This window comes from Megascapheus bottae, chromosome 5 (assembly GCF_031878675.1).
Source record: "Megascapheus bottae isolate mThoBot1 chromosome 5, mThoBot2.hap1, whole genome shotgun sequence".
Classification (NCBI taxonomy): domain Eukaryota; kingdom Metazoa; phylum Chordata; class Mammalia; order Rodentia; family Geomyidae; genus Megascapheus; species Megascapheus bottae.
This window is the reverse complement of record NC_143513.1, coordinates 18,871,283-18,896,553: the sequence shown is the minus strand read 5'-3', so window position 1 is coordinate 18,896,553 and position 25,271 is coordinate 18,871,283. Positions and strand designations below refer to the sequence as shown.

At 43.0% G+C, this 25,271-nt stretch overlaps 1 protein-coding gene across 4 annotated transcripts in view; it reads left to right on the top strand.

Moving 5' to 3' along the window:
- Positions 1-25,271, top strand: part of Cdca7l (cell division cycle associated 7 like) — a 129,080-nt gene that overhangs the window by 90,981 nt on the left and 12,828 nt on the right. Inside the window, exons 1-4 of one of the 4 annotated variants that reach the window (XM_090332740.1) lie at positions 6,166-6,190; positions 9,121-9,173; positions 19,622-19,762; positions 23,372-23,512. In XM_090332740.1, coding sequence (XP_090188866.1) covers positions 19,676-19,762; positions 23,372-23,512 — 228 coding nt within the window. In that variant the 5' untranslated portion in view covers positions 6,166-6,190; positions 9,121-9,173; positions 19,622-19,675. Of the gene's footprint in view, positions 1-6,104; positions 6,191-9,120; positions 9,174-19,621; positions 19,763-23,371; positions 23,513-25,271 lie in introns of those variants that run through there. The other 3 variants (XM_090332738.1, XM_090332737.1, XM_090332739.1) reach the window with 3 other exon arrangements.

The following is a 25,271-nucleotide window of genomic DNA, read 5'->3' as shown; positions in this document are numbered from 1 at the left end:
TCCAATTAATCACTAGAAAATGGGAATTGGGGCTGTGGTTCAAGGGGTAGGGCAGTAGTCTTGAGCTGAAGAGCTCAGGGACAGCATCCAAGCCCCATGAGCACAGGAAAAAAATGATATATTTCTACTTTGACTTTGACATGACCTAAATTTCCTATGGAATTCCAAAATCCACCTCTCTTTACCTACAAAACTCTATTGTTCCTTTTCGGGTCCCTCCAGATACCTGGAAACTCTGGAATACAAAGTACTGGATTTAGTGTTTCCAGACAAAGAGGAAAGACGGAGAGGCCAGGAGCGCATATGTAGCTTTGCTTTAAGAGCAAAAACAACAAAAAGAGACTGAAAGTAACATCATTCCATTTCAGTTTCCTTGGTCAGAGTCTGGAAAAAAATTGACTTCTTGTTTACAATAGCAGTTTAGGAATTTGACTCTGTAACAAATCATATTTATCTTCCTCTTGCTCATAGGAATTGCCTGGATTTAAAGATCAGAAATGGCCAAGTTCTATTGTTATGAGCTCCATGTGGAAATTATGGTTATCACTTTCATAGCATAGTCTCAAGATTGTGCCTTAGTTATTGTTTTCTTCAAATAGTTGTACAAAAGGATAGTTCTCTACCACTTGCGCCATAGCACCACTTGTGGTTTTTGAGTGTTTTATTGAAGATACGAGTCTCTTCGGGAGAGAGACTTTTCTGCCCAGGATGGCTTCAAACTGCGATCCTCAGATCTCAGCGTCCTGAGTAGCTAGGATTACAGATGCCTGGCTGTGCAATGCATTTTTTTTTGCCAGTCTTGAGCTTGAACTCAGGGCCGGAGCACTGTGCTTGTGCTTTCTCAAGGCTAGAGCTCTACCAATTGGGCTGCAGCACAATGTCTGGCTTTTTTCTATGTATGTGGTACTGAGGACTTGAACTAGGGTCTTTATGCATGCTAGGCAAGCACTCTACCACTAGGCCAAACGACTAGGTCAAACTCCTGGTCCTGTGCAATGCATTTTTTTAACAAAGGTGTTCCTGTGCTGGTATTGGAGCTTGAATCCCAGGCCAGGGCACTGCCTCTTAGCCATTTTCTCTGCTACTTTAGCTCCACTTCTGCTTGTTTTTGGTGGTTAATTGAAGATAAGAATGTCATGGATTTTCCTTTCCAGGTTGCTTTCAATACATGATCCTCAGCTCTAAGTCTTCTGATTACAGCAATGAGCCATCTCACTTAGCCAAACAATGCATCTTGATTAGAGTAGTACCAGAAATTTCTTGATGCTGGACGGGAGTTAGCAACATCAAGAAACTCATTTAGACTCTAAAGCTATGAAGGACTCCATGGAAAATGAATAGGTCAGAGCTGAAAGCTCTGATATGATGGTGAGATGATTAAGGAGAAAGTTTCTCACTTTCATCTAGAATATGTGTGGATTTTAGAAGGAGAGATGGAGTGTCTGTGGCATGGGAGAAAGACTCAAATATCAGAATGCAAAAAGTAGCCTGTAAATAGAGATGAACACTTCTGATTCTAGCAGAGAGAATCAGAGCCACAGACACATTAAATAAATACAATGGGATGGTAGTCCATAAAGAACTCAGTTCTTATTTCTTCTCATTAAAGTCTGTGGGGTTTTTTTTTCTCCTCACTCATAAGCTATGAAGGCAAAAAAGTGAGAGGGGATAGCATACAATGGGTATATTTGAGCTGTAACCTGGCTCTCCTGGGTCAATTTGAGTATATTCTATAAACCCCCATTTTTATAGTTTCTTTAATTGAAAATTGTAGGTGTAAGACACAATACAACTGGGTGCCAGTGGCTCACATCTGTGACCCTAGCTACTCAGGAAGCTGAGAACTGAGGAACAAGGTGTGAAGCTGGCCCAGGCAGAAAAGTCTATGAGACCCTTATTGTCGATTAACCAGAAAAAGCGAGAAGTGGAATGATGACTCAAGTGGTAAAGCATTATCCTTGAGAGAAAAAGCTGAAAAAAACCCCTAAGTCCTGAATTCAAGCTTTAATACAGCACATATATATGTCTGTATATACACATATATATGTATATATACATACACAGGGTTGTACCCAGAGGATTTCTGACTCAGTAGATCTGGTTGTTGGGGCGAGAATTTGAATTTCCTACCAGAGCCCAAGAGTTGCCATGGTAGATCTCAGGACTACATTTTGAAATGAGAGCAATGGTTTTCAACCATTTTTTGCTAGAATCATCTAGAAGCTTAAAGGAATAAACACACCCCTTACTGTTCCAAGCCTATGGATTTTCTGCTCTCAAAAGTGATCCAGACTTACTTAGAAAAAGCCAGAAGTGGTGCTGAGGCTCAAGTGGTAGAGTTCTAGACTTGAGAAAATCCAGGGGCAGTCCTCAGGCCCTAAGCTTAAGCCCAGGACTGGCAAAAAAGAAAAAAAAAAGTGATCCAGACTTAATCCCTGCCTTATACTCAGTCATTACGATTAAGTATGGGCAAGAATGCGATGATCTGCACATTTCCCCAAGTTCTGAGGAAAGGTTTCATGCCTTTGTCCTCCCTAACGTATAGAACTACTACAAGATATTTTATTTCTAGAGCCAGATTTTCCGAGGAAATTTACATTTCAGATTCCAAATTTTCCATTGTATGACCGGAGACTTGCTTGTCAAACTGTCCATCAAGACTTTGTAAATAGTTGAAACAGACCATAACCAAAGTATTAAAGTTTTCAGGAAATGAATGTGATAAATATTGCTATTTTGAGATTCTTTCTTGAAATATTCATTGGTTAATTTAGCTTTGACAAAGTAGAAATTAAAAACTGCATTAAAAATACTGTGCATCTTTCAAACTGGTGAAATGTTTTGTGACTATAGTTTTGACATATAGCTGCGTGCTAATGGCTCACATTTCTTGTAATACTACTTAAATGGCCGTGATCTGGAGGATTGAGGTTGCAGTCAGATTATGTAGAAAAATCTGAGAGATTTTTTTTTGTTTGTTTTGGGTTTTTTTGTTTTTTACTTTTTCAGTCCTGGGGCTTAAACTCAGGACCTAAGCACTGTCCCTGAGATTTCTCAAGGCTAGTACTCTACCACTTGAGCCACAGCACCATTTCCAGCCTTTTCTGTGTATGTGGTACTGAGTAATCAAACCCAGGGCTTCATGCATGCTAGACAAGCACTTGACTACTAGGTCACATTCCCAGCCCCTAAAAGTTATTCTTAATAAATATACCTATTGAAATTTTATAGTTAAATATGTTATCTATAAAATTCATCATTAAATAAAACTCATAGTTCTTTAAAAATTATATCTTGCAGTATTTTTGTTGGTACCACTTATTAGAAATAGCCATTATAATTTTCTTAGAATACCAAGAATAATAGAATAATCTACTTTGTTTTATCCATTCTTTGTTGGTGTCATTTAAAATAACACTTATGTTCTGGGAAAAATTAAAAATAGCATATCGTATGTTGCAAAAGCTTATGACATATGGATTCCATTAATCCTGTTTGGAGTTTATATTGCATTGCTAAGATATCCCAAATGCTGTGCAAATATTATTTTACTTAATTCTATAACACTAATTTTGAGGAGACATGATATCTCCTATTTATAGAATTAAATAGGCTTTAGGTATGGTTCAAATGGTAGAACATATTACCAGTATTGAGTGAAAAAGCAAGGCATGATGCCCAGGAACTGAGTTTAAGCTCCTACATACCTGGAAGAAGGAAGAAAAAGAAAGGAGGAAAGGAAAAGAAAGAGAAACAAAAGAACAAAGGAAGAAAAAAAGTCTATTTCACACTGGGGACTTGGGATATTTTGCAGCTGTCTGTTTGCATAAATCTCTGTTGTTCATCTCTTCTTGGTTGAAGATAGGAATAATAAAGTTGCTTAAACATTTACTCAGGCATGATAAGAAAACATCTGGAAATGTTTCCTCTTTACTTTCTCCTTTAGTTTCAACCCATGTCATATATGGGTTCAGTATTCAAACCCTGGGACTAGTTAAGACTAGCAGAACATTGTCTAATTGAAGGAAATGTTTTGTCCAGACTTAGTGGTTCATGCTTATAAGCCTAGCACTCCAGAGGTTGATGCAGAAAAATGCCACATCTGAAGCCAGCTTGGGCTGGCCTCAGTGAGACCCTAACCCAAAGGAAAGAAAAACACAGGGTTGCTTTATTCTTATTGGATAATACAAACTAGAATCTTAGCTACACAGATGCATGAGTGCATGCTCACACATATAACTTATTTTTTTGTTTGGTGGTAGGACTTGAATCCAGACCCTGGACACTTCCTGAGCTTTTTTGCTCAAGGCTAGCACTCTACCACTTTGAGTTACAGCTCCCATCCAGTTTTTGGTGGTTAATGGGATATAAGAATCTCACCGATTTTCCTACTGGAGCTGGCTTCAAACTGTAATTCTCAGATCTCAGCTTTCTGAGTAGCTACAATTACAGGCTTGTGCCACTTGTGCCCAGTTTATTTTGAGATTTTTCTATGTTTGATCCATTTATGTTTTAAAGTTTCCTCTCATAAAATAATCTCAACATTTCGCCAGATTCTTAGTGTTCACATTTTATATTCTAGCTTTTTAAATTTTTTTAATGTACATTCAGCTTGCTTTAAGCCCTGTGCTGAATTAACATGTGCATGAATTCCCTCATTTATTTTTTTTTCTGTTTCTTTTGGTGGTTCATACTGGTATTTAAACTCAGGGCCTTCTACTTGTATGCTAGTGCTTTTACTTTTCTTCTGTGTGTGTATGTGCTTAGACATGGGTTTGAACTCGGGACCTCATGTTCTAGCTTGATTTACTGGTGAAGGTGACTTGTAACTCTGTCTCTTGAGCCACATCTCCACTTCTGACTTTTTGCTGGTTAATTGGAGAAAAGGGTCTCAGATGTTTCTGCCATGGCTGGCTTCAAACCTCAACTTCACCTCTCAGTCTTCAGAGTAGGCAGGCCTAGTAATAGGCATGTGCCATTGGCTCACTGGTGAAATTAGTTTTTCAGGACTTCATTTTCCATCCTCCCTGGAGATAGTCTTCCATAGGCCCCGCCCATTTATCCCCCCCCCTTCCTGAGCTTTAAATCCTACATGATCCCTGCAAAATTGTCTATCTTAATTAATACTCTATATACCACTTACTTTTCCCCCTGTGGGCATATATTATTCTTTCAAATTTACGTTTCTACGCACCACATTTTTACATTTGCCATTACTAATTAGCAGGAATCAAATTGCTATTAATTACATCGACTGTCAATCCAATTAGTAAAATGACATAATTATCATTCTTATTACATTTGTATTACTACCATATTTATTTCTATCATGTGCACTACATTTCTCTCTTGTGGGTGACTGTCTTGCAGATCATAAACTCCAACAAGGGACAGTCCAGAGTTTGGTTGGGCCTTGTGTTCCCAGGCCTACCTAACCCAGAGGCTGGTATCTGGCGCGAGTGGAAGTCCAGCATGCAGCTCTGGCATGCAGCTGCACAGCGTGCCACAACCCGTTCAAGTGTCCAGGGAAAGAAGGCTGCAACACGCCTTGGTAAAGACTCCTGGGTTGCCCTGCAACGTTTCGGGGCGACGGCAGGCCCGCCTCTCTGCAAGAAAAACAACACAAAAAGTTCTGCGGGCGCCCTTAAAATCCTTTCTGGGAGCGGAGGTCCTGAGGGCAGCGGAGGCGGCTCACGCTCCAGGGCTGGAGCCAGAGCCAGCCCAGTGCGCACGGGGCGCCGAGCGCGCACGGGGCGTGCCAGCTGCAGCCCGGGCCGGCCCGGCCCCTTCTCATTTCTCCCGCGCGAACCCCGGCCGGACGGCTCCACTCCCTCCCTCCGCTGCAGGGGGGAGCCCGGCACGGGCACGTGGGCTGCCGCCTCGGGCCGAACGCGAAGTATACCCTCGTGTAGTGTCGCCAGCAAAGCCAAGGGTGGAGGGTCCACAAGATGGGCTGGCGACCGAGGCTTTGAAGCTGGGTGAGGCGGCACGGGACGCGCGGTGCGTCGGGATCCCCCCCAGATCCGGGTGCCGAGTGCGCCCCTCCCCCGGCCCGCCCGAGCTGCAGGCGGAGCGCGCTGGCCGCGCGTCTTCGGTGCGGCGCGCCCGTGGCGAGCCCGGCAACCGTGGCCGCATGCTAGGAGGAGGCTGGATCCCTGTTAGGAAGATGGAGCTGGCGACTCGCTCCCAGGTGAGGGTCTCGTGGTTTTCTGCAGCCCAGCCGCCCCCCACAACTCGTTTCCTTTGTGCCCTGGCGGTGGATCGGCAACGTGGCCCTCGGCCGCTGCTCGCTGGTCTGGGAACTTTCGAGCGGGTGTGGCCCGCAGGTGCGCGCCGCGACGCCTGCGGGGGTCCGCCGAGGTGGGTCTCCGGCCCCGGGCCCCGGGTGTCGACTTGGTTGCTGTAAGGTGGGAGCAGGAGTTTGCAGCTCCTCGGAGACGGGGATGGGGGGGAAGGAGCGTGGGGGAGGGGCTGGCGCCCCCCCCCCCCCCTCCAGCAGGATTGGCACGGAAAGAAGGAAATTAAAGAAGTCGCAAGCAGAGCAGCCTAGCTGGGCGAATGCAGTTTAAAAGGAATTGCTTTTGTGTGTGTGTCCTAGGACCTTTTAAGACATGTTTTCAGGGAATTTGTTACTACCTGTGGGAGATGGTAGCCACCTGGGGCCAAGTTAAAAACCACACACAGGCCAGATCCCAAACCTTGCACGCTCAAGTTACGCACTCCAGTTACGCACCGTGTGCCGAACTAGGCTCTGAAACATGTCAACACCCACTTACCACTTAAGAGTAACACCCCCCCCCATCATGCAATGAACAGTGGCGGTGCAAATGTTACTTTTTTTTTAAATTTCCTGTTTGAAAGTTTTCCCAAACTCTGTTCTCTGCTTTTTCATTAACTTTGTTTTAAAGTAAAACTGACACACACACATCTTTTAGAGGTAAGCAGTAGAAACTTAAAAAAAAAAAAAAGTAAAAACACTTAAAAAGGGGAAGGAAGCAGCCGTCCTGTCGCTGGGAGAGGCACCCAGATGATTTGTGTGAGGTTGTTGTTTTAGTTCTTGTGCTTTGGTGGGAGCAGGGGATGCAAGCTTCCACCCCACCTTCTGTGGGGCACCTTTGTTCTCCACCTGGGCGCGTGGGCCGGAACCGGAGGCGTGCCAGCCTTGCCTAGCCTGGGCGCTGTCATTTACTTAACTTTGGGCACAGATTACACGACTGAGCCAAGAGGGGTGTTTTGACTCGTCAGTGGTTTCTGAAAGCCTTCTTAAAACAAGCAGAGTATTGCGCAAGCTTAAGGATTAAATTAGTTTTATATTTTGTGTGTGCGTGTGTGTATCTGTGTATTAACCACACAGCAAAGCTCAATTTTGACTTTGTAGCAGTTTTAACTTTTCTAGGACTTATAACACCTTTGGAAGGCGATTTGAGCTCCCATTTGAGCTCCTGGTGAATTTCATCAGAAAATGTGTCTTGATGTTTCACTCCAGAAGTTTGTTCTGCTGCAAAGTTCTTTGCTGCAGAGTTCTTTGCACGGTGACCCCTTGTCTTCATAATTCATGCACTGAAAAGTCAGTGCCCCAGAATGTGCAGTTGGAAGCCAACGTTTTACTATCAAATAAGCTATTTTTTTAAATAAGCAGTTTTAATATGTTAAATATATACCACCTGGGGGTAATCCACAAATTATACCCAGCATATAGCAATTAGTACAAATTACTATATGTAAGATGATCAGGTGATTCCCCCCTTTATAAAGACCTCCAAATTGGTAGCACAAATTAAGATGAGATTTTTCCAGTGGCAGTGTTCCTGGTTCATCATCATTTGAATATGAGCAGATCATAATCTGTTTAAATTAGTGAAGAGTGGTGGTTCTCTGGGGTGGGCTGGCGACTGTGGAGAAGTACACTTAAATGAACATTTCAGTCCCAGCTAGAAACTGAATTTCATGTGGTTCTACCCTGTCCTCCAACTTTATGAATAAAGCAGTGTGAGGCATTCCTGAAGCATTACTACACATGCACACTGGCTCTCCTCTGTAGGCTGGGTGCTTTCATCTCATACATGCTGTAAATAGAACTTCCATCCCTTGGGAAGCACAGAGCTCTAAGGTGTTCAGCAAAGCAAAAGCAAAGCTATCCAGATGTGTCAGGAGCAATGAATGAGTGTGGATGGGGAGGTAACTTAGGCATGCTCAGAACCTCTTTTACAAGTACCTGCTTTTCTGTGACCTGAGCAATGTTGGCAGATGTCATGTCTTCTGGCAGTGTGATGACCACAGCACAGGGCTGTGGTTCTTGTGGCACTGACCACCATGTCTTTGTACTCTTCAGAGTGACAGGCATAATGCTAGTGAAGGTAAAAGGGTGAGCCTTTTAAAAGCCTCATAGTGCCCCTCCCAGCTTCTTGGCTGCAGGGGAGAAACTGGTAGGCCCCAGAGTCTCTTGTTTGCATTTTCACTTTCACTTGGCTCCAGGGTACAGGTTGGATCTTTAGAAAAAGACAGGATGCTGAATGTTCTCATGCATATGCATGGAGTGTGTTGGGGAAAGGGGTAAAGGAATTTTTCTGGGGTTGATCTCAGCTACCATAGTTCAGTCATCTGATTGGGCAGCTTACAGTGTGACTTGCGGAAGATCAGTGATTTGCCACTTTACGCAGTCCATATTTAAATACTCCCTAGCTCTTTCGTGTGTGTGTGTGTGTGTGTGTGTGTGTGTGTGTGTGTGTGTGTGTTTTCCCCGATGGTCTTATCCACAGAAGAGTGGAATTCTGAGGAATATAGCAATTCTGATCTGATCATGGATCCAGGACAGAAAACCTGAGCTATTCTATGACTTTCAAACTATGAATATTAGAGTATGTTTCTGTAACAGACCCATGATACTATTGGAATAGAATGTAAAGAGTGCTTTAGTTTTCTCTTACTCCTTAGTACTTGGGCAGTTTAGAATTGTTACTTCTAAGATCTAATTTTCTATGTAAAAAGACTCGGCTTTATTCACTCAAATGAAATTGATAGAGGGTCTTTGGGATAGAATAAGAAAATATCAGGGCATGCATTTATTTTTGGTAGTGAGGCTTGAACTCAGGGCTTCATGCTTGTACTTGGGTTTTTCAGTCAAGGCTGGAGCTCTGCCACACCTTCAGCTTCTGGTGTTTCGCTGGTTAGAGGTATGTCTCATGGCGTGTTCTGCTTGCACTGGCTTCCATCTGCCAATTCTCACATCTCAGTATTCCCGAGTAGCTAAGATCATGGGTGTGAGCCTCAGTCCCCTGGCCTCTTTAAAATTTTGTTTATGAATATTCATGGTTGATGAATACCTTGAAACGACAGATCAGAGACATATTCAGTAAGTGTAGTTGGGGTTAACATGCACAATTTTCTTTGTTGGTGGTAAATGCTGTAACCAGCATGCAGTACCAAGATTGATCTCACTGTGCTAGAGCCAGAGTTGATGTTTCCTGACAGCCTGCCTTCCAAACTACGGGAGGACTTGCCCACTAGGTTTAGCTGTTAGACATTCATTAAGCATCTAGTATATGCCCTCAGGCATTGCTGGTTTAGTAGGAGAACAAAGACCAGAGGACTATTCCCTTTCCACCTTTTCTACCATCACATGCCTGAACTTCCTGACCTCTTCTGTCTTGCTTGACCAGAACTCTGCTGGGGGGCTCTTGGTCGGTTGCCTTGAGTTTGGAGAAGACTTTCAGAGTCATCTTCCCTCTCACCTAAGAAACGGAAATCACTAATTCTTTGTCAAAGTCTGGATGATTAAGTCCTTAAAGCTCTAAGACTTTAATTAGGTTGAATTGCATTTTAAGGCTACAGAGTTACTTGCTTAACTTTGCTAGGCTCTGGCCAAGCTGCCAAACTTACAGGCATGAGATACTGCTCTGCCTGGCTAATTCTGCTTTCTTTACTACTGTCAATACTAATTTTCTAGGTGCCACAAAGGCCTTTACAGTTCACATTTTAATACCTGTGTAATGTTTCATTGAACACGAGTATTTTATGCATTAACTTCCTGTGTTTAAAATTCTCTTTCCCCTCAGCACTGTAGTTTGAATTCAGAGCTTTAGCTTTAAGCTTGCTAGGCAGTTATCCTGTCACCACACCATGCCCCCAGCCTTTTGTTGTTGTTATTATTAATGTCCTGTCACAGAAGCAGCACATAGCTTGTAGTTCATGTCAACACAAGCCTGTTCAGTTACCACTGGCTTAAACATACTTTTTTTTTTTGTAATGTATTTAATACCTACTAAAGAGATGTGTCTGACTTTAGTGGTGGGGAACCTGTGACACAGACACATACACACATAATATTAAGAGTTGTACACAAAGGGGTTTAAGTTCAACCCATCAATTTATGCACATGATGTGTCTTGGTCAGTAACATCACAGCCAGCAGGTTTTGCTGAGGAAGGATTTCAGGCCTGTGAAAATGATCCTTTGACATGACTGTCTTCTAGAACTTGAGCAGCTCAGGGAATGGTTGATTTGAAGGAAAGTGATGTGTGCTCTTGGAGATCTGTTCTGTCTTACTAGAAAGACCAAAATACCCCACATGGGAGAGTGCCTGGGACTGGCAGGCTGGCTTGAGCATAAGAATCTGTGCACTCAGAAAGTAGGGGTGTCTGCCTACACCCAAAAGGTGAGTGGCTTACCTTTTGTCTAGTTTTTGTGTCTAGGTAGAGAGCATTGCTGTATGTGTATTTACTTTGCACTTTGGATCTCCTGAGGTCAGACAGAAGATTGAATCATTAGGAACTTGTTTTTAAGAGAGAGAGAGAGAGAGAGAGAGAGAGAGAGAGAGAGAGAGAGAGAGAGAGAGAGAGAGAGAGAGAGAGAGAGAGAGAGTGTGTGTGTTTAAGGCTGGTATTCTACCTCATTGAGCCACAGCACCATTTTCAGCTTTTTTGATGTTAATTGAAGATAAGAATCTCATGGAGTTTTTTTGTTTGTTTTGGGCTGGGCTGGCTTTGAACTGCGATCCTTGAATCTCAGTCTTCTGAGTAGCTGGGGTTATCAGGGCTTCCTGATACAGGGGCTGGTGACCAGGCCCAATCTGGTCACTCAGCTGTGTACTTAAGAAGATAAGGCCAGGTACTGCTGGCTCACCCCTGTAATCCTGACTACTCAGGCTGAGATCTGAGGTTCAAAGTCAGCCTGGGCAGGAAAATCCACAAGACCCTTATCTCCAGTTAATTAGCAAAAAGCCAGAAATGGAGGTGTGGATCAGGTGGTAGAGTACCAGACTTGAGTGAGAAAAAAAATACAAGGGCAAGAGCAAGGTCCCTGGTTCAAGACCCATGACCAAATAAACCAAAAACCCAAACCAGAAACAACTCTTGTGCTCCTGTGCTGTAGTTTGTAAAACCTTAAAAAGTAGCATGTGTGGTCCTGAAGTAGAAAGAACATTTGAAGGCAAGGCTGCGAGGTGTTCAGGGATTGTACAACCAGCTGATTGTACAGATTTCATTGGGGACCCCTCCATAGTTCTCCCCAACTCTTTTGCCTAACTCCTGGAACAACAGAATTGTTTGGACAGCCCTGACCCCCCAATACTTAAAGCTCTACACCAAGAGCTGGAGAGGGTCTGGCATTTGTGAGTAAGACTCTCTCCCTTAATCCCTTATTGGGAGGCTCCTCAGCCTCAGGGTACTGACTGGTGACCCCCAGATCATGTGCAGGTCATGTGACAATTATTCAGCTGACGGGTATAGGCCTGGGATATGAGATTAAACAGTTGTTAATACCAAGGTATTAGTGGTTCATACTTGTATTTCTACCTACTTAGATGGTTGAGATCTGAACAATAGAGACTAGAAGCCAGCCCAGTTCCAGTTCATTTGAAAAAAGCCAGGCTGGAGCAATAGCTAAGGTGGTTAAGCACCAGCTGTGAGAGCTTGAAGCTCAGAAGTGAAGCTCTTGTATGTAGCACTAAAAATAAAATGAGATGAGCTTATTTTAGGGCTTTTAAAGCAGGTGGAGATATAAGAGTTACAGTAGGTTGAACAAGAATGTCTTATAGCTGAGCTACTTAAAAATTTTCTGTTGAACTAATGTGGAAGCCAGTTCACGCCTGCCCCAGAGGGAGGGGTGTGTGTGTGTGTGTGTTTGTGTGTGTATGAAGCAGCACTATACTGCCTACTAAGGAATCTTTCTGTCTCATAAATCTCCAGTTTTACTTTGCACAGTCATGCCTACTCCGAATTCTATTCCAGGATGCATTCCCACTGGTTTTACTTCAAGAGTGACATTTAAAGAACTCTGGGAAATAATCCCCTGCTGGTCCACTGTGGTCTCAGTGCTCTCTGCGTGGTCACTGAGCCTCCCTGGCTGGAGCAGATCAGAACTGCCATGAGTAAAATTCAGAAGTCATATTTTTAGGGTTAATAGTTCCTTAAGTATTAAGCTAGTTTGAGTATGCCTGCAAGCCCAGTGCAGGAGGATCATGAGTTTGAGCTACTTAGTAAGATACTATCTCAAAAGAGATGTCTGCTGCTCTTGCTCTGCTTTTCCTTGGCCTTGGTGCAAAAAGGAAAGTTAAGAGAAGTCTGGTATATATAATGTAGTTTAGTTTGCTCATAGCTTTTTTTCATCTTCCCTTCCGTTCTGTCCTCACAAGGGACAGTAGGTGGTTTGTTGTTTGTTTTCTTTAGGGAAGTTTACTTTTTCATAGAGTAGTTAAAGCCTCTGGGGGCCTCCTCCAGCCTTTGCTGAACATGCATGTTACCTCTTAAAAGAAGCTTCTACTCTTTCCCTACTCTGCCAGCTGCCAGCATTCCACCAGAGAGGGCTGCCATCCCCCGTGGCCTTCCTTGAACTAAATGGTTGTCACTAAGCCCCCAGCAGAATATGTGCTTTCCCACGAGTGTCACTCACTGGCACAGTGCCAGGAGCCAGTGGAGCCCACAGCTTGAGCAGAGCTCCCCTCCTCCCCTGAAAAAAAGTGTCTGGGGCTCACTTTCCATGGTCTCAGTTTGCACAGTGCCCGCCCTGCCTGTTCTGTCCTGACTTGGGACCCTGACCTCTGAGACCTGTGCCCCACCTGAGACTTCTTTCTGTACCCTCCTTCACCCAGCCGACTACCTCCTACAACTGTGTACCCAGGGCTAGGGCCTCCTCTCCTGAAAGCCTTCAGAACTGTTTCCTATGGCTGGTCTCATGCCCCAAGGACTTCTTGGAATGTTGATATTGGCTCAGGAGGATCTCGTGCTACTGTGCGTGACTCTCTTCTTTATCACATCTGGATCTTGGTACCCAGCACCTAATAGTGGCTACCTAACAAACACCTGTGGAATGGATGTAGGACAGAATAGGCTTGGAATGATCGGAATATGTTAACAGCTAAAGTTTTCTCTGTGTCTGTGTTCACACCTGGAATCATCCCTACTTGGGAGACTGAGACTTAAATGACTGTCACAGTTCAGAAGATAAAAGAGTTTCACAGATTTGTCTGCCAGCCTGAGCAGACAAATCTGTGAAACACTATCTCTGAGTAACCAGCAAAATGCTAGACTGGAGTCATGGCTCAAGTAGTAGAACTTCAGCTCTGAGTCAGAAGGCTGAGCCAAGAGCTCAAGGCCCTGAGTTCAGGCCTTGGTATCAGCACAAATGAGAAATGCTAACATTTCATGTGGTGTCTCCCAGAGAGCTTGCATCCCACTCAAGGTCTCATATTAGTGTTGGTTCTTTCCAGCCCCTTCACTCAGGCAAGGCCAAGCTGTTCAGCTTGCTTCAGTTACGAAGTCCAAGAACTGGGCAGGGCAGATATGGCTGGTGATAGGAAATGGTGCAATATGAACATGAAGGAGAGTTTTGCGTTTTCCTCTAGACTACTTCTTTCTGTTGCTGATAGATGGATCCCAATAGTCACATTTCAGCTCTGGACTGGCTCTGAGGGTGGCATTGTGTGTGCTGGGGTCACAATGGGGAGGGTGATGAGATGTGGGGGCACTTCTTTTTGGTGGTTGGAATGATAGGTGGTGAGGGAATTGCTCTGGATTTACACTTGGTACATTAGGCTCAAGCCATGCCTAAAGCCCCTTTTTGCTCTGGTTTTGAGAGAGCATCTTTCTTGCATTTTGCCCAAGCTGGGTAGGATGACAGGCTTGCAACACTGCCCAACCTTTACTATTGAAAGTCTTTTTCTGCCTAGATTGGTCTTGAACTCTGATCCTCCTGGTCTCCACCTCCTGAGTAACTGGTTAATTGCTATGTCCTGGCTGAATTTCATCTCTTTCTAAGGCGAAATAATACTTCCTTATAGTATGCACATGGCAATTAAAACACATTCATGGGCTGATACTTTAATTTTTCCATATAGAAGGAGTGAACATTGATATGTAAATGTCTGCTTGAGAGTCTCACTTGTTAACTGGAACTCCTTTTTGGAGGAAGTTAATTCACATCCTTCGATCATTGTGTACTTGTTTGCTTCACCCCCCTTCCTCCCTTCACCCCTCCCTTCCTCCCTTCCTCTTCCCAACTCTCTTCTCCCCTCCTCTCCTGTCTCCACTCTGGTGCTAAGGTTTGAACTCAAGTCCTTGCACTTGCTCAGCTTCTTTGGCTGGCACTTTACAACTTAGCCATGTCTCTCACCCGTCTTCTTTTGCTGGTTAATTTTCTGCTTCAAACTGTGATCTTCCAGATCTCACCCTCCTGACTAGACAGGATTACAAATGTAAGTGACCAGTTTGCTAATTCCTCCTCCTCCTCCTTCTCCTCCTTGTCCTTCTCCTCCTTTTAAATTTACTTTTATATTATCTTCAAGTAGTTGTACAAAGGAGTTGCCATTTACTTAAGTAGTTTATGAATACAGTGCATCTTCATCAGTGTTACCCCATTCAACAATCTCATTCTCCTTCAACTCACCACTTTCCTTTTCTTAATTTTGTGTTATATGCAGAATTTCACTGTATTCTCCTCTCTGTTTTCTACCTTTCTTCCTTTGGCCACACTCCCTCTTGCATGTAACCTTTTCTGGTGCTTATTGGGTTTTGACCTAGCCTTTCTAGAAAATTACACTATTTGACCTCTCTATAGAGTCTTTTCTACTTAACTTATTTGTAACCACTTACCACCCAGTGTGTTTACTTGTAGATTTGTGGGTGCATTCTATCTACCACAAATGAGGGAAACCATGCAGCCTTTGTTTCTTTGGGTCTGGCTTACTTCACTTAATGTAATTTTTTCCAAGTCTTTGCTTTTCCTTGTGAATGGTACAATGTCATTCTTTCTGATGGATGAATAGAATTCAATTGTAAATATAGGTACATTATACCACATTTTCTTATCCATTTCTTGAGATTGTAGTTGTTGTATTTATTTATGCTGGACATTAATTCCTTACTCAGATAAGAGTGAAAATAGTTTCTCCTGTTTTGTAGGCTGCCTTTTCTACTGCCTAGTATATTTCGTACAAAAGATTTAAGGATGTCTTTCTGGTTTATTGATTTGGTGGTACTGGGGTTTGAACTCAGTCCTTCATACTTGGGGGTCACATTCCTTGCTTGCTCTGGCTGTTTTTGAGATAGAAGCTTACTTTTTGCCCAGGTTGACCTGGATCGCAATTCTCCTACTTATACTTCCCACTTTGGCTGGAATATCAGGCACACACCAGTGTACCTAGATTTTTATTGATTGTGGTGGTAGGCTCATGAACTTTTTTTTTGCCCATACTGGCCTCACACTGCAATCCTCTCAATCTCTACAACCCAAATAAATAGCTAGTATATCAGGTGCGAGTCACCTGCCCAAGGGCAGGTGTTCAATTCTGATGAAGTCCTGTTGACCTGTTTCTTTGCCATATCTAGTTAATCATTGTTAAATTCATCATCATGAAGCTTTTTCACCTGTTTTCTTCTGATGTTAATGTTCTCACTTTGTATCCTGCCTCGTTATGCAATCTCCAGTAGTCTACATATATGATAGTCCATTGTCTAACAGGTACAAGTTCCCCCCGCCCCCCCTCTGCCCCCACTTCCTAGCATTTGAATAGAAGTGGCAGACTGGCCTAGAGCTTCAGTTTGCACACCACTGTCCGTGATGTTAGTTACAGATTTATGTTAACACAATTTTCTGTGTACTGTTGATGATTTTGTTGTATTAAGTCATGGAAGGGAACTGGAATTTTGTCAGCATCTCTTTTTTCTCTGTCATTTGAGATGATTGTCTCATGTATTCATTACGTATGTACTCATGTATTTATGTCTCAGTACTGGGGCTTGTACTCAAGGCTTCCTGCTCTAACTTTTTCACTAAAGGCTGGTGCTCCACCACTTGAGCCACATTTCCACTTCCAGCTTTTTGATGGTTAATTGGAAATAAGAAACTCATGGACTTTTTTGCTCAGGTTGGCATTGACCTGAAATAATGATATCTTAGTCTCTTGAGTCGTCGGAATTCCAAGCATGAGCCACGACACATGGCTTCTGTATTAGGTCTTGTCAACAGTACGAGATCAACAAATACCTATTGCTCATGGGCCAGTTAGTTGATTTGTGGAAGAAATGAGTAACTATGCTTGTGGAAGGTAGCAGAAGACATGAAAGTTACCTGTAGATAAAGGGGAGGCTGAAGCAGGATTTCCTGTGTAAACAAGGCTTGCTTTCAGGCACTAAGATGGTGTTCCTAAAAGGTTTGCTATTCTTCCTATAAGCTTCCAAAACAGGCAATAAGGAAAACACCATAGTGTGCACTGTCTTTTATTGCAGAGTGTGTAAAACAAAGTTTGTTTCCATGTGAAATAATACTTTCAATATTCAGGGGGTAAGAAATAGTTCTTGCAGCTTTACCAATGTCATTACTAACAACAACAACAAAAACCCTTAAAAATCCTATGGTTTTCCTTTGAAAGTGGCTTGTAACCATATAATGAATGATTGTTGTCCTTAATGTACTATGTTATCTCTCATCTCTTTTGCTGTTCCTTGGTTATCTCATATTGTTACAGTATCTCACTTTGTTATCTGATATATTAGATTTATTTGTATTTGGTTATTTGAAATTGGATAGGGAAGGGGGGAAAACCAAGCCGGGGGTGGGGGGTGGAGGGGAGGGTAATGGGGACCAAGACATGTGAAAGGGTATCAATATATGTGAATTAATGCACCTTCTATCTGGCAAATATCATGTAACCCTTCTATTAATTACAATAAAAAATAAATAAAAACAAATCATAACACTGCTAGAAATAAATGATTTTCTATGGCCTTCAGTGAGGCCATAGAAAATTAAAAAAAAATAAAAAAGTGGCTTGTAAGCTACTCTGTGTGGAAGCTCACATCCCTAGTCCTACCCACTTGTCAGGTGGACATGAGGAGGAGAGTTTTCCAGGAAGCCCTGGCAGAATGTTAAGCAGCATCATGTCAGCCAGCCAGCTGTGGTGGTGTGCATGCATCTCAGCTATACAGGAGGCCTGCATGGGAAAATTGCAGTCCTGCCTAGTTTGGCGGAAAGCTGAAGCCCTTCTCTGAAAAAGAGCCAAAGGAAAAAAGTAGATCAAATGGTAGAGCACCTCCCTAGAAAACAGTAGGCCTTAACAACGCCAGTAGTGCAAAAAAAAAAAAATAGAAACTCACAAAATAATTAATAGATAACAAATATACTCCTTCTGGCTAGAAGGTAGCGTTTTGTTAATCCAGGAAGGATACATTTAGATATCACTGACATAGAAAGGCTTTAATTAAAGGATCATGCTTAATTTTACAATATAAAAATTTAAATTACCAGTGGTTCACTAATTTATTTGCAAAGGTAAATACTTGATTGGAAGCCAGCTGGCAGTTAGAGGTATCTTTTTATAGTTTTTTTTTAGTTTCTTAAAACTGGCTGTTAAAGTATGGCGCTGGCAAAGGTCACAGATAGGAAGACACCTAAAGCAGGCTCTGGCTTAGTTGGAAGACTGAGAAGGCTCACCCTCAGAAAGAGAGGCAGGACCCATTTGAACTACAGCTGAGCTGTGCAGAGCAAGGCTGGCCTCCTATGGCTTAATTCGATGATATAGAAGGGGAGGATAGGGAGGGACACACAGCACTGATATCGGAATGATTTCTATGCATGAACGACAGGGCAGATAAACGGATATGCTTGAACAGTATTACAAGTACATTTTTAAGAAACAAACTGATTACCAGTAGAGAAACTTGGCATTTCATGCCTCCTTGTGTTGAGAAGCCATTACCACTTGCACAGAATTGCTGCCCCAAATGTTTAACCTGAATTGAATCCTGATAAAACAATAAGCTCAGAGGCCAAATAGTTCTACAAGGCAGCTGTTGTGGGTCATTTAATAAGTCAGTGTTGGGGAAAACAGTACAAAGGTTTCCTCATGAAAACAATCCAAAAAAGCAAGGCATTGGTGGCTCAGGCTTGTAATCCTAGCTAAACCCAGGCTGAGATCTGATGGTTATAGTTTAAAGCCAGCCTGACAAGGAAGTACATGACACTTTTATCTCTGAAAAGCCAGAAGTTGAGTTGTGCCTCAACTGGAAAGCATTAGCCTTGACTGAAAAACTAAGGGACAGTGCCCAGACTCCAAGAGTTCAAGCCCTTATACCAGCAAGAAAAACAAAAGAATCCGAGCAATGCCTAAGCCTTGTTTAGGCCGCTCCTCTTTGGCCCTTGAAATTGTAGAATATATTTTGGGGATCAGTTTTAGACATTAAAATGAAATGTTCATAGTAGTGGTAATAATGTTAACTATTTTAGTTATGGTATTAGGAAACTTCATCCTCATCAAATGCATTCTCGGTTATTTTAAGGTGAATTTAACATGTGAATTAGCCTGTGGATTTAGATTCTTTAAACAATGTGGATACATGTACATTAGATTGGCACATTTTCAACTGCTGTTTGCTGAGAGGAAACACAGTCAATAGCAATTGGTTCAGGGTTCAGAAATAAAATTTTCTGGAAATAGAGAAAGAAAGCCAATGTGCTAGCAGGCGGTGCTGTTTGAAGAATCTCTGTGTTTCTGGACCTTTTTTTTTTTTTTAACCTTTTGTGGGTAGGAATGTAAGTTGCTGGCAGACACCTATTTCTCAGATGAAAGGCACCCTGTGAGAGTAATTGCCCCTGATGGCATTTACATTCTCTTTGGAACTGATTCTATAATCACTGAAATTGATTTTTCTATATAGCGTAGGTAAGAACTGTCCACGTCTGCATCATCGTGACAACAGAAATCAAGAAGGGCAATGAGAAGTGTCGGGAGATCTAGTGACATTGATAAGATCTTGTTTTACATGAATGCCATTTAAGGATGAATCTGTCTACTGTCAGGAAATAGAGCTCACTGGCTTTAGAGCAATGGGTGCCTTTTGGATGGGTAGACAAGAGATCAAATAGCCTTCTTTGTGGTCATGGCTTTTAGTCATTTGCTATAAAGTAAGACATATATCTGAAGTTGAAATACACCTTCCACTCTTTAAATCTTCCACTCTTTTTTTTCTTTTTTTCTTTTCTTCTGAGCTGTCAGCTGAAACACTGAGGGTTGCTGGGGCTTTGTGGGCAGTGGTGATAGTCATAGAATGCTAATCTGTGTTTCTCTGTTAGGGAATGTCCCCTCAGCCATTTCAGCAGCCCGTGTTTTACTCTTCTGCATCCTCAACAGATCCCTAAAGAAGTGGCTGACATCTTCAACGCCCCCAGTGATGATGAAGACTTCATGGGTTTCCGAGACGATGTTCCCATGGAAACACTGTCATCCGAGGAGAGCTGTGATAGTTTCAACTCTCTGGACTCCGGGAAACAGGTAGGCAGCTCCCTTTCTGCCCAGGTGTGTTCATCTTGAAGCCCTGTATCTTCACTGGGTGCTCTTCTTATTTCTAATGTGGTCCGAGAAAGGTAGTATCAGTTAGTTGGCATGCCATGTATTTTTGAAGCATATACCTTCTGGTTTTCAGAAAGAGTCAAATATTCCCATTTCCTATTTTAATCCTGGCCATATACAGATAAATGCTTTTAAATAAGGGGACCTCACACGATCAAATCAATTTTCTTGGCTCCCTCCAGGCTGTCACCTGTGGGGAAGCTGCATTCACAGTCTTCCCACGCAGTGGCAGGAAGGACCAGCCCAGCTATGCATCCCCACAGCGCCCTGAGCACAAAATGTGCTGTTACTAGGAGACAATTGCCTTGCTGTGGTCCTGCAGGGAGCTTCTAGCTGTACCTCACTCCTGCAGTTGCTGGGAAGAGCATTATTCTTTCTTTAATTACTTTGCTCAGGAGCAACATAAGTTAAGAGTTCTCTGCGAGTTATGTACCTGTGGGTTCATATTGTGTCAGTGGCATTTTCTTTCTTTCTTTTTTTTTTTTTTTGGTGAAACCTAATTGCCTCCTTCTCCCTTCCATTGTGGCCTCTCCTTGAAGGCTGTAGGTACAATGTTAGTGAGGTGTGCCAGGGAGCCTGCTGGTTTACTTAGGTGACTGTGTATGTCTGTCCTCTGAGAAGTCAGATCTACGTGGTCTCTGTGGTCCTTGTCTTATTTGGTGTTTTCACCGCGTTTGGCCACCTCTTTCCACTCCCAAGTATCCTACATGCAGACTTACATGTTGTCCTTAGTTTCCCACTTTGAGATCTCATAGAATGTCCTGTTGGCAGCTGTTGCTGTGATCTTAGTGTGCCCCGCTGGTCTGTGGTGTATTCATGGAACATGGTTCCACGACCACCAGTGAGGAATACCTGAGTGCTCAGGATAAAGCTTAGTGTGCTGTGCTGTGGATGTTTCATTCATTGTTTCCATAATTTCACCCAACTTCTGCTAAAGACATGCTGCCAGGGTTTCAGTCAGTAGGTCTCAAATATTCACCTGAAGGCCTCCATTGAGCACATTCCCTTTTACTATACTTTCAGGGCATCCCCTGCATTTGGGGGGCATACTATATATTCACAAAATGAAGATCAGGGAAGTACTTAGAGCAGCACGCAGTGCTTTAAACACAACCAGTCACAACTGGGGAACTGACTGTGAGCTCATCCGTGCCAAGTGGATTGGCAATTTTTGTTTTTATAATTACTTCTGCTTTTTGGTGGCGCTGGGATTTGAACTCGGGGCCTTGCACACGCTAGGAAGGCACATTCCATTCATTATTTTTGCATGAGCCTACCTGAACCATGATCTTCCTTATTTAGAGTTCTGGATGGCTGGGATGACAGGCATGAAGCACTATGCCCAGGTGTGTATTGGTTAATATAGATGGGGTCTCAAGAACTTTTTTTGCCTAGGCTGGCCTCGATCTAGGATCGTCCCAATGTCCACAACCCAAGTAGCTAGGATTATTAGCCTGAGCTGCCATGCTTCGATTGCTTGCTATTTATTATTGTTTGGCTGCTCTTGGTCAGTAGATCCTCAAATGAGGCAGAATTACTGTTTCAGTGTAAGGTACAGCTAAATCATGTGATTAATGCCATCAGGAATAATCACCAAAGATATCCAGGCTGCCCACTACCCCATGCGAATGGCCCAAAGATGAGAACATACCAGAGGTGGGACTTGGCCATTCCAAATCTTGACCTGTCCTCTTCAAGCTCTGGGAGCTGCTTTGGATATTTACTTAAATGTACACACAGGCATCCTTGCCTAAATCAGCCCTCAGGGACTGTCTAGGCTCTGGGAACCCGTCCCCTGACTGCACTCACACACTCATTGGGTTCCTCAGCAGCCAGCTTTGCACCACTTATTCTCAAAATGAGCAGCCTGGCCTGCTGTTTGACCCCACACGTTTGTGATCCATTTAACCAGCCAACAGAAGCGTCTTGAGATTGCACACAGAGTGTGTCATTGACTCTGGTCCCCTTAAGTACAATTTGAATGTCACCAAAGAAACTTCCCTTCTGCCTGGGTATTTATTTTTCTCAAGCAGCTGCACCACAGCTATCAACAAAGGAACAAAGTAATTTAGTGCCGAGGAAACGTACTCCAATTACCCATAATAAGTCATAGGAGACATTTTTAAGTTTAAAGAATGCTAGCTGTAGGCATATTTTTTCTGACTGTTTATTTTTCCACTCGTCTGTTACATCTACTTTTCCCCCCCTTGGAGATGTCAGAGTTGGAAGAAAGGTATAATTAGTCAGGGAAAGGCAGGAGGAAATGGGATTGCAAGCACATGTGGATCGGTCATTGCTGCATCCTGGGTGAGAAGAAACTGGGACACAATTGAGTCCTGCTAGATGACCGCGCCTTTAGGAGGCCACGGGAAGTCTCTCTTGAGGTTGGTCAGTTTTAAAAATTTCTCTTCTTTTTGCCAGGCATGCTAGCCAGGCAGTTTCTGCCCTCTGTCTAGGTTTTGCAGAACACCGAATTCCAGTAACATATCATACCACCAGCATGCCGGCAGTCACTAAGACCACAACATTAAGCTTTAGAAAATGTGTGTGTGCATATGTGAGAAAGGGTGTGTGTGTGGGGGGGTAAGGTGCTTATTGTGGTAACATGCTTTAAACAGTATTTGTCATCTTACCCATTTTAAGGGCATGGTTCAGTGTAGAACACTCCCATCATCTCTGGCAGGCTTGTCATTGAGCAGTATTTCTCCACTGTGTGTTCCCTTGTAACTTCTGTTCTGTTTCTTGTCTCTGTAATGTGTGGTAGTTGTTTTGTTTGATTGTTGTGATTGGCTCTTGTTGTCTAGTCTAGGCTGGCCTTAAACTTGAGATCCTCCTGTCTTACCCTCGTAAGTACTAGATTACAGCCAGCACTAGTACATCTGGCTTACAAGGGTATTTATGGTTTTCTTTTCTTTTGTGCCAATCCCAGGGCAGGAATTGAGACCCTAGATGCTGTCCTTGAGATGTTTTGCTCAAGGGTAGCACAGCTCTACCTCCAGCTGTTTGCTGATTAACTGGAGATGAGTCTCACAGACTTTTTTGGGGGCTGGGGGAGAGGGGGAGTTGGTCATGGGACTTGAACTCTGGGCTTGGTGTTGTCTCTGAGCTCTTCAGCTCAAGGCTACCATTCTACCCCTTGAGCCACGGCGCCACTTCTGGTTTTCTGGTGATTAATTGGAGATAAGAGTCTCATGGGCTACATTTGTAGTGCCTGGGTTTTGCTTTGAACCGGGATCCTCATCTCTCAGCCTCCTAAGTAGCTAGGATTATAGGTGTGAGTCACTGTGCTGGGCTTTCACAGACTTTCCTGACTGAGATGGTTTAAACCATAATTTTTATATCTCAACCTTCTGTAAAGCCAGTGAGCTACTGGTACTGATATATATATATATATTTTTTTTTAATGTGTATATTTGTGGTTTTTTCCCATAATATCACACCCTCCCTCATTCTCTCCCAGTTTTTCCCTCCTCTCCCCACCCACAAGTTGTAGTTGTATAGTTCATTTTTACATGTGTATTTTTAATTCAGCAGGATGTGCAAAGTTTCCATTCCAAATACCTCACTGAAGAGCTGAGGAGGATTTTTTTTGAGGACACCGACTCTGACACTGAGGACTTTGAAGGGTTTACACAGAGTGAGCTGAGCACAGGCGGTACCTCAGAAGCCACGGTAATAACAGCAGCATGAAATCTTGGGTCACAGAATTGTTAGTCTTGTTTCTGAGCAGTAGTTTTACTTCACTCCTCTGAAGGCTGAGGATCTCACGATTCAAAGCCAGCCCAGGCAGAAAAGTCTGTGAGATTCTAATCTCCACCTAACAACCAAAAAGTTGGAGGTAGAGCTCTGGCTCTTGCTGTGGCTAGAGTACTAGCCTTGAGCAAAAAAGTTCAGAAACAGTACCCAGACCCTGAGTTTGAGCCCTTGGACTGGAATCAAAACAGCTCCCCCTCAAAAAAACCAAAGCAAAGAAAAAAGTTTCACTTTTTCTTCTATTTATCATCCAAACTGATTAACCTAATATAAAAGTCACTATACCAGGATCAATCCCTGGTCCACCATTCAGTTCTCTCAGCGACAATCTCTATCTTCCCTTTGTCTTTGGGGGACACAGCCAAGGTGGCTTTCAGGTCCTGGCAGAATAGTTTATTTCAGGTGTCTTGAGCCTCTGCAACCTTGATTTCTAGTGGTGTGGTTACTGGCTTTGAACTGGGTCTCAGCCTCCTGAGTAGCTAGGATTACAGGTGTTAGCTGATGTTACTATGTTACTTCTTTAAAAGTCTAGTAGTCACCTGTGAATCTGTCTTTTTGTAAATAGTTTATATTCTCTTGGTTCAGGTTCTGTGTGTTTGAAATTTTATCCATTCTTGGTTCCCCATTTCAGTGGTATCTATTGTAAATACCTGTCTTTTCATAGGTTGATAAGGTGTTGTCAATCATGTTTATTTTTTGCAAAGAATCAACTCTTAGATGCATTGCTGGTTTTTAGTCTCCTTTTCATTAATTTCTTTCCTGATATTATTTTTATCTACTGATTGAGTTTGGCTTGTTGGGGTTTTTTTTTTGTGTGTGTACATGTATGTGTGTGTACATGCATGTGCATGTGTGTGCTGGGGTTTGAACTCAGGGCCTGGGCACTGTCCCTAAGCTTTTGTGCTCAAGCACAAAAATGCTAAGCTTTTTGTACTCTATCACTTGAGCTACAGCTCTACTTCCAGCTTTATTTTTTTGCTGGGGGGGTGGGGGGTGGAGGTGGGGAGTGTCAGTTGTGGGACTTGAACTCTGGGCCTGAGCATTGTCCCTGAGTTCTTCAGCTCATGGCTAGCACTCTACCACTTGAGCCACAGCGCCCCTTCCGATTTTCTGGTGGCTAATTGGAGATAAGAGTCTCATGGACTTTTCATTCCTGGGCTGGCTTTGAACCTTGATCCTCAGATCTTAGCTTCCAGAGTAGCTGTGAATACAGACATGAGCCACTCGTACCCGACACTACTTCCAGCTTTGAGATTACTAATTGGAGATGAGTCTCACAAACTTTTCTTCCTGGGCTAGTTTTGAACTGTGATCATCAGATCTCAGATCTCAGCTTCTTGAGTAGTGAGGATTACAGATGTGAGTGATGGGTATCCAACTGTTCTTTTTTTTTTTTTTTTTTTTTTTTTTTTAAGAGCCTGAGCTACATCATATTTTTCTGTTTAAAACTTCCTGTTAGCACTGCATTCATTGTATCTTGGAGATTCTAGCCAGTTGTATTTTCATTTTCACTTGTTTCTAGAAAAAGTTTCTAGTTTTTTTTTTTTAAATTATACTAAGATTTGATTTCAGGACCTGGTACTTGGAAAGCTCTGTGTGTGTGTGTGTGTGTGTGTGTGTGTGTGTGTGTTAATGCCTTGAAAGACAGGGTCTTGCATTTTGTTTTTTGATCCTGGGC